This window comes from Sinocyclocheilus rhinocerous, unplaced genomic scaffold (assembly GCF_001515625.1).
Source record: "Sinocyclocheilus rhinocerous isolate Xijiao unplaced genomic scaffold, SAMN03320098_v1.1 scaffold11, whole genome shotgun sequence".
NCBI lineage: Eukaryota > Metazoa > Chordata > Actinopteri > Cypriniformes > Cyprinidae > Sinocyclocheilus > Sinocyclocheilus rhinocerous.
Genome location: NW_015625587.1, coordinates 2,593,656 through 2,603,520, shown reverse-complemented (window position 1 = coordinate 2,603,520; position 9,865 = coordinate 2,593,656). Strand labels below are relative to the sequence as shown.

The following is a 9,865-nucleotide window of genomic DNA, read 5'->3' as shown; positions in this document are numbered from 1 at the left end:
CAGACCGATCGGTTAATGGGTGCTTTGATATCATACACCCGCAGCGCCGCTTTAAGTCTAACGCACCTTTTGTTTGGGGTGTTCGGTGAGTTCCGTCACGATATATACGTCATTCAAGCCGACCTATCAGGTTGTGAACGTATCACTATGCCTTTAGGTTCGGTGTGTTTAGGTTCGCTGTCAAAAATGCCAATGTGAACGCTAAGCGGACCAGGACCAAATGTATAATTTTCCTTTTTGGTCCGGACCAAATGAACCAAAGGAACCAAACTACAAGTGTGAACACACCCTAACTGTTCAAAAGGCTTAGAATAACGGTCTCACAAAGTGTCATTTCAAAGAAGAAGGTTGTGCTTTCAGAAAAAAAAGAAATTCCAAATTCATGAGAACATACAAATCTCCTGAAGCAATGTTAAAAGAAAGTTCAGTCAAAAATGACATTCTGTCATCATTTACTCATCCTCATGTAACATTTTATTCTGAAGAATGTTTCAAGTGTGCTTGTCTATACAAATTAAAGTCAAAAGGGTGCAAAGCAACATTAGACCCCACTGACTTTATAGACAAAAACAAGTATCTTCTTTTAGTGTTGTGCAGAAAAACGAATGTCAGACAGTTTTCTAAGAACTGTATAAAAAATGTTTTTTTTAAAAATTGGACCAAAACAGTGTCAGTTCAGAAGAAATCTGTTTGACCTTTACAAACTCCATCTTGTACTGCACTGTAATTGCGTGTAATTCTAGGGGTCAACCTCAGGAGGATTCTCATTGACTTCAATTGCTTTCACAAACACAACCATGTTTATCCTGCTTACAGACAGAGTGAGAGTGCTGAAATTCAGTGAATGCAGTAAGCCTACTATGTCAATCAGTGTTAAAATAAACAGCTTGTTAACATTACATTTAAGTGTTCAGCAATTGGCACTGTTTTAGGTGAGTAAAGGTAGACCACTTCAAAGATAGACAGATGGATAGAATGAGCAACAGATGGATAGACGGAAGAAACAACAGATGGATAGATGGAACAAATGACAGATAGACCAAAACAACATGCATAGGCAAGTAGACTGACAGATAGATTGACAGAATGAACGAACGATAGTTAGAATGATAGAACGATAGAACGATAGATAGAACGATAGATAGATAGATAGATAGATTTAAGTGTTCAGCATTTGGCACTGTTTTAGGTGAGTAAAGGTAGACCACTTCAAAGATAGATAGATAGATAGTGAGATAGATAAAGATATAGATAAACAGACAGATTGATAGAAGCCAGGAAGAACTTCTTCAAATCATTGCTGTAGGTATTGGACCATAATGAGCGGTGGAAGGGCTAGGAGTTCGAACATTTTTTGGACACCGCCATGGCAGAGAAACCTTGAGCAATTTTTGTTGATTCAACAATTTTGGTTAATGGGTACCACATCTATTCCACAGTCTATAATTACAACAGTTCAGTTTCCAATCTCAGCTCCGCATGCTGGGATGCCTCACAAGTCCTCACAATAGTCGCCAATTTTCCGCCATTTTCTTGGATCATGCCCTCATCCCATTCCACTGAACAACACAGCGTTTAGATAAGCCTTGCATTTACAGACAGGTGACCTAGATGATGTCATCCCTCCCATACCACAACCTCTTGTCACCCCGCCTGGGATTGAACGGTGGGAAAATACAGTCTAGTTGCCACTGCACAACGACTCTTCCATGGTTTTCTTCCAATCCCTTCCTCAAAACGCACAGCATTTGACAGGAGGTGACTTGCGTTTGGAAGTATCAGAAAACAGGCACATCTCTTTCAGGGCCATCAGAAAAAAATCAGGGCTGAACCTAATTGTGTCAGGGTGGATCACATGGTTCTTGCCTACACCATTTCCAGAAGTGGGTGAATCCTACCAAGCCTAGCCTACCATGTTCTGTCAATGTGCATTCAGCGTGACAATAAGACATGGGATTTTTCTGCTTTTCACAGTGAAAACGTGCCCCTGATAGCTTAACTGATGGCCTGTTTTGGTCTTTTGACTTAGAGAGCCACCTAATCACCTCAATAAATCCTGAAAGAGTAAAGTCCTACAGCATGACATTTCACAGAGCGATCAAGCAAAGCTTTAAGAATCTGTCAGCCCATTTCACTTCATTTCCCAGACTTCCTGGTTCAAAAAAAAAAAAAAAGACAGCTGTCTGAGTGATCATTCACAAATGCACATTTCCTTTTAGGAGATGATGGTTGCAGCCGGTTTCTGCGAGAGACTGATGAGGTAATGAGACATGGTTGGACAGTATTTTCCAGTGATTTTTCTGCTGAACTGTGTGTAAAAGGACCATTTCATTATATTGATGATGACGATTCAAATTTGGGTTAAAATGAGAGTTCATAAATAAAAAGCCAAGTTTAACAATTTTGATTTTTTTTTTTTAAGTTCACCCAGATTTCACAAAAGGTATGCGTGTAAATATTATATTTCTACCTGCAGCTGTTTAGTAATGGAATATCACATTTCTCCTCATGGTTTTTATTAATACGGAAGACAAAGTTCATGTAAAAGGCAAGACTTTGATGGGGACATTTGCAAAAATCATGGTATTGCCACATTCTTTCCCAAGGCGTGTTTGGCTTGGATAACACTCGGACACTGGGAAACATATTTATATAAATAATATATAAATTTGTTTCATATCTTTTGGATGTTAACAGAGGGGCAAAGCGATATGATTACTAGATTGTGAAAAATAATGTAACCGCACTGGTTTGATGATATCCATTTTGAACCGATCTTCTCAACTTCCCATTTACACGCCCTTAAATGTGCTTGCAATTTAACCTTGATCATGGGAATATAGGGAGAGTGCCTCGGTTGAAATGCACAAAAAACAAACAGTACAGGCCTCTCGTTTTCAGAGGGAGAAAGACGGATAGGAGCAGTTCGGTCCAACAGTAACAGATAGTTAAATAAATATCAATGGTAATGGTATAACAAATGCAGGGACGAGAGGACGGAGGACAGGAGTTTTTTTTTTTTTTTTTGCGCCCACAAGATGGAGACGGTGATAGCTTAAAGCAATAGTTTAAAATGAAAACCCCAAAATGAAAATTCTGCCATTATTTATTCACTTGTTCCAAACCCGCTTGAATTTCTTCAGTGAAACACAAAAAGTGATTTTTTTTTTTTTTTAATATCCTGGCCAATTTTCAACATAAAACAGAATAAGCACTGGGGCTGTCATGCTCCCAAATGATAAGAAAAACACCAAAAAGAGACCCTAAAGACCTAAAAAAAAAGTCCATAAAAGTAGTTCTTGCTCTCCTTGGCAGGTTAAGTTAATGAGAGAAGTAGCAATGTCTGATGTGTGAAAGAATTATTTTTCTAGTCAGATCTGTTCAATAAATAATTTGACTGACTGATCTGGTTCTTGAATTCAACTCCCATATTCAGTGATCTAGTCAAAACGGTTAACAGTCCAATGAAGGAGAAGATTATCAATGAATAACACTTTAAAGCTCATGACTCCAGAAGATTAAAAAAAAGATATTGTACAAATCAAATAATTACTTTTATGATATTTTTATCCTGTTTTTACATACTTTTTTACACTTAAAAGCTCCCCATTCATCATAATTGCATGCAAAAGAGTGACATTATTAAAAATTGATAATGGAAGAAAGAAAATCATTAAGGTTTGGCGCAATATGAGGGAGAGCAAATGATGACAGACTTTTAATTATGGGTGAACTATCCCTTTAAGGCAGAAAACAGGCAGAGAGAGAGATCATCAGGGGGTTTATTGACTTTGCCAGTAAAGCCTCCATGTGTTCAAAACAGATGGACGGTGAAGTGTGGAATCCGTGCATGATATCCAAAGAACAAAAGTATCCGTTTATTCATGCGCACTTTGCCAGCTGAGAGAAAATGTTTAAAACATCTAAGCAAGTCCATGTGTAAAGACAGCGCAAAAAAACATGTTTTGCGTCTACAGAGAAGGGCCAAAACAAGTAAGATTATGAAAACACTTTAAAAAAAAATATTTTCTTGTATGGCTGCACAGCCCTTATGTAAGAATGAAGGGCAGGTACAAAATGTGTTTTGAGGTGATGGTGGAAAGATATTGGAAAACATGGAGCATACTTGGATATTGTAAACCACTCCACTAAAACTCAATAAATATTAGGTGAGTAAAAAACAGGCTTTATGTGTTATGCCAAGACAAGACAAATCAACAGCTAATGGTACAGTTGGGCTTTTAATACCTAAGTGATCTATAAATAATAAATACATTTAGGACTGAACCACATACTTTAAAGGGAAAGTTCACCCAAAAATAAAATACACTATATTTAATAAGATTTTTTTTTTTGTAAAGAAATTAATGCATTATGCACAAAAGAAGCATTAAATTGATCAAAAGTGACAGTAAAGACATTTATAATGTTGCAGCAGATTTCTATTTCAAATAAGGGTTAATTCAGGATAATTGGGCCATTTTCCCCCAGTCATGTCAATGACAAAATGTGTCCCAATTGAACTGAAATCAAACTAAATGCCATTCTTTTGAACTTTCTATTGAAAAAATTCTGAAAAAAAAGACGTTTCACAAAAATATTAAGCAGCAAAACGGTGTTCAACATTGATAATACGTTTGTTTCTTAAGCACAAAATCCGCATATTAGAATTATTTCTTAAAGATCATGTGACACTGAAGACTAGTGCTGGCTTCTAAAAATTCGGGTTTGAAAATGCTTTGCCAGGAATGGAATAAATTACATTTTGATATATATAATAATATTAAAACTGCAATAATATTTCACAATATTACTGTTTATACTGTATTTTTTAAATAAATTTTTTAGCATTGGTATGTTTTGAATGGTAGTAGGGGCTGCACGATAAATCGCATGCGATATTTAACACGTATCTTGTCAGTAAAGCCAGTTCTGTAATCAGCGGTAAATCTCCATCACGTGCGGGCTTTCACATGGAGCAGCATTTACTACACAGAGCCGTTGTTCACTGACAAGCTGCGCAAAACCACGATCATATTTTGTGCATGTTTTGCACAGCTTGTCAGTGAACAACGGCTCTGTGTAGTAAATGCTGCTCCATGTGAAAGCCCGTGATGGAGATTTACCGCTGATTACAGAACCGGCTTTACTGACAAGATGCCCGTTAAATATCGCATGCGATTTATCGTGCAGCCCTAAATGGTAGTGTAACTTTGTGTAAAAAATCAGGCCAAAATTGAATTTGTTATTCACTGATCCTCACCTCTAGTGGATCATTGAGTCATTGAGTTGAACTCAAGAACCCAATCACTAAAACTCTAAAAACTATTTGTTTTGTGAGGAAATAAAACCTAATGCAGTTGTAATTACATACAGGTGATTAAATGAAGACCGAATTTTCATTTCTGGATGAACAATTCCTTTAGGTTATCTAAAGGTTAAAGGTAAAAAAAAAACAAAGGGAAAAAATCAGCACCTCTGGGACCTCTCTATGGAGTCTCAGGAAAAGCGATAAATCCCCATCTTCAAAAGACAAGGCATTTATTTTTGCTGAGTTTGCCACGGCTGTGTTTAATGCAACTGAAGTCCATAAATCAATGGTCTTTGTTACCCTCACACTTGTAGTACTGCGTTTGCGTGTGTGTGATTTTAGCAGCCGAGGTCACTGCAGGGAGAAAGCGTTTAACTTATACGGCTGACATCTTACAAAAAATTACTTTAGACACCAAAACAACTTTCAAACACACTTGTTTTTTTGCTTACCGTATTAGTCGGGTCATCTTGTAGTATTGAATCATACAGCTTATTGGCATCCTCATACCTTCAACAGAGAGATCATGTTTAAGGATAATCAACAGGAACACCGGTTATGTGAAATTAAGTAGTAGGGCTATCAAATAAAGTTCACAGTAACCAACTTTTTGTATACACAGCGGCTTGTTTCTATAGTGACCAAGACTACGTATCCAAGTGGCAGAAATAAACAGTCATTATTGTACCTCCTCAAATAGCCAGTGTTGTGTGAGGTTTACTAGCTCCACAAAGAGCGTAATCCACAAACGTGATTGCCTGCACTTTGATTTACCTCTAAACAAATCAGCCTGCACTTCCACCACAAATCAGGCATCGTTTCGAAGCGCATTTTGCTTAAAAAGCATTCCGAGAAGAGACTCATATGAGTTACAGATGCAAAAAAATTAATAAATACACTCAACGGGCCTTTCAACCTGAACTGAGGGTTGGAGAGCACAGAGTGTTTGAAAAGGCATTATGAATTACGATGCTGATCTCATACAGTGTTTTCTGAAGAATAGGAGGACAATGCCATAAGCACTTCACTTGTCATGTCGAATGAAAGATGAAATCGAGTTTGTTTGTTTTTTTACGAGGGACAACCTGCAAAGCTAACGCTGGTGCAGCCAAAGCAGCCGGTCTTATGATCAAAACCTGTTTCAGCCCGCAACCAACAACAGAAGCAGCTCTGGTTCTTATTATAATTGAGCTCCAACGCCACTCCTCTTCTCACATCCACATTAGAGCTCAATCACTCTCTGGCACATCTCACATGGCACCAGCCGCTTTGACTTACTCTATTTATGTAGGATTCAACCATGTGGGAGCGGAGGGGAGAGTTTAATTTAAGCCGAGCGTCTGATGGCAATTAGATCCAAATTTGCAGTTTATTTAATCTGACTGTGCAGGCATAATCATTCACAATTACGGAACAACCTCTGGCATAACTGATAAACATGTTGAAGATATGGTGAGCAGACTGAAACAGATTTGAAATCCTATACATTAACATCAATTTATGGCCTTCTTAAAGGGATAGTTCACCCAAAAATGAAAATTTGATGTTTATCTGCTTACCCCCAGGGCATCCAAGATGTAGGTGACTTCGTTTGGACCCCAGAATAATAGCGGGAAAGACCACTTCCATCTTCTGAATTCCTTGCTCAGGCAAAAGAGCCACAGGATTACCAAAGGCTAAACCGTTCTCTCTCGCTTTTCCACTTAACAGAAGGAACGGTGGCTTGCAAAATAAACAGCCTCCCTTCCCACGCATCCTGCCACTTACGTCCCAGAACCCCCACCCTCCCTTGCAGCTAATCCAAGGCCATGGTGTTAAGATGGTGCTGCGGTGTGTCTTACCTCTCCAGAGCCTCCAGCCGCATCCCTGCTAATCGCTTCACTCTGTGACTGTCTGGAAACTGCCTCTTCAGCTCCTGTAGGCAACTCTACGCAAAACACAACAACAACAATGTTGGGGTTGATCATGCAAACATGCAACTTTTCCAAATAGTCTCCGTAAACAGGTTTTTCAAACATTCTCAATGTCTGCCATTGGTCTGTCAAGATCATGTTGTAAATTTTCACTACTATTCACTACTATTTAAATATTAAAACAAAATTTTTTAATATTTTATTTCTAATATACTTATAAATTTACACCACTGTTCAAAGCTTGGGGTCTGTAAGATTTTTTAAATGTTTTTGAAATAAGTCACTTCTGCTCAACAAGGCAGAATTTATTTGATCAAAAATACAGTAAACAGTAATATTGTGAAATATTATTACAATTACAAATAACTGTTTTCTGTTTTAATGTATTTTAAAAAAGTAATTCATTCCTGTGATGGCAAAGTTTAATTTTCAACAGCCATTAATCCAGCTGATTCGGATGATCCTTCAGAAATAATTTTCATATGCTGATTTAATGCTAAAGAAATATTTCTTATATCAATGTTGAAAAGAAAACTTTTTTTTTTTCAGAATTATTTGATAAACAGAAAGTTCAAAAGAACCTGAACTTTTTTTTTTGAATGGTAGTGTTTATTATTTATATTGAACCTGGTTTCATTCTTTGTTATTTGACTAGAAGAGAGAGAAATTAAATGATTCTTTTATAAACAAAAAATCAATAGAAATACTTCAAAGACTCATGTTTCAGGTGTTGTGAACAATTCATTAAAACTGATATATCAAACATGATACATAAAAAAAAAACACAATTTAATATTTTGTTTAAAGTCAATAGATAATTCAAATTCTTTTTTGACATTTCATATGTCAGGCGTTACAGAGTTAACATCAAAAAATGCTGACAAATTAAACATCAGTCATGATTATTATGATTATTCGCAAATAAAGAATTCATATATTTTTTGCACCACAGTTTGAGTGATTATGCAAAGCTTGCTGAATTATAGAGCACTTGAAAATTATACTACAACTCTCAGGGGTGATGAAATGTGGGCTTCGTACATTTTATTCACCCACAGCATTTAAAACTTTATAGATCTACTCTAAAAAGTGTGATGTGACTAGTTTGACCAGACAAAATTACAGCGAAGGTTTCTGCTGACCATAAAATGAAACAGTAACTTTCCTGTCCATGGGTCCCATGATAAACAGGTCGGCCATACAGCAGTGATGGAAGATGTGAAAAATTGCAAGTGACGCGGGTGAGAATTCAGAGCACTGCACAGTGGGATCCCACAATTCCACACTGGCTACTATAAAAAGCAGAAGCAGGATGCAACTTTTACCAGTTCTTTCCCACTAAGATGAACAGGCCCCGGTTTTTTTTTTTTTTCTTCACACACTCATGACTTGGTGAGGAATGGTTACTGTCAAATCCAATGTTTTCTTGGTTAGGATGGAAAGTTTGCTCTGTGGCTTATCCCGGCTGACCCATCATGCTCACAGACGGTTTTTCCCCGCTGTTTTCCTAGCCACTGGTAAGAACCTCAGAAACTGACTACTGTAAGTGTTTCAAGTCAACAAGGAGGATCTGGAACATCCCTGATTTGAATCTCAAACCATTTGCGTTTTCAAAAGAAACACGTGAAATGTTGCATTTTCAATGGGCAAAAATCATTTAAAGCTTAGCGAGTAGAGTGACAAGCTGGAGAGACCTTAATCGGGGTGACGCCATATTTATTTTTGATTTATTTACATTTTAGGAATGAAAACATTACATTACAGTGCGTTCAATGGATTGTACTGATGTTTAACAACAAACCGAAGCATTTTTAAAAAAAAAAAACTTTCAGTAGACAAAAACTCCATAAAACAGACTTGAAAATTACATGATCTAGGACTTTTATACAGTGCATGCCATTGATTTGTAAAGTATGTAGATCTCTCCCTCACAGCCTTGTTTTCATCCACGTTCAATATGGCGTCAAACCTGAAGGTCTATATAGATGAGAGAGTGCAAAAGTTACTCAAAGAAAACTCACCCAAGCCAGATCATCACGACTGCAGTCCAGCGCTGCAATCATCACCTGCTCGTAAATTATCCAAACTGAGCACAGGAGACAAACAGAACATGACACCATATTAGGAAGTCCATTGGTAGCAAAGATGACAAATGAACATCGAGCCCATGTGAACTCCTTTCGAGCAAACTGTGATGTTTCTTCTCTGTATCATTAGAAAAGACAATCTTTAGCATCCATCAGCGACATACTTTGTCTTCGTAATCTCCGGGTGTGGGCGAGCTGGCAGGTTTCATGGAAACGGTCAGGAAATTCACGCCACGTCGCCAATCAAAACTAAGATGCTGAATTTTGACAAGATAACCTTAGCGTATTCATCAGTTTAATGTATCAGTTCAGTCAAACACCGCAAAGGGTGAGCGAATTTCACCCTCTATTCGTCATGACATGCGTTGTGTGCTGAAATTGCGCAGCTATCGTCGTCTCGGCCCAAAAAGTACGCCGTTACTTTGACAGATTACAGGAATTTACAATTCCTACAATTAAATGCTTAAGTAATTTCCAAGATGGCAACATTTAATGTTCAACTGGCAACCGTAACAAAGCTAGTGGTTTTAGCGGCTCTATTTACAATAAAGAAA

The 9,865-nt window shown here is 37.5% G+C and overlaps 1 protein-coding gene across 1 annotated transcript in view; it reads right to left on the bottom strand.

Moving 5' to 3' along the window:
• Window positions 1-9,344, bottom strand: part of LOC107756076 (ER membrane protein complex subunit 2) — a 37,027-nt gene extending 27,683 nt beyond the window's left edge. Inside the window, exons 1-3 of the mRNA XM_016573052.1 lie at window positions 9,246-9,344; window positions 7,153-7,238; window positions 5,764-5,821 (exon numbers count right to left, since the gene is read on the bottom strand). Coding sequence (XP_016428538.1) covers window positions 5,764-5,821; window positions 7,153-7,238; window positions 9,246-9,344 — 243 coding nt within the window. The remainder of the gene's footprint in view (window positions 1-5,763; window positions 5,822-7,152; window positions 7,239-9,245) is intronic.
• Between the last annotated feature and the right edge of the window lie 521 nt (window positions 9,345-9,865).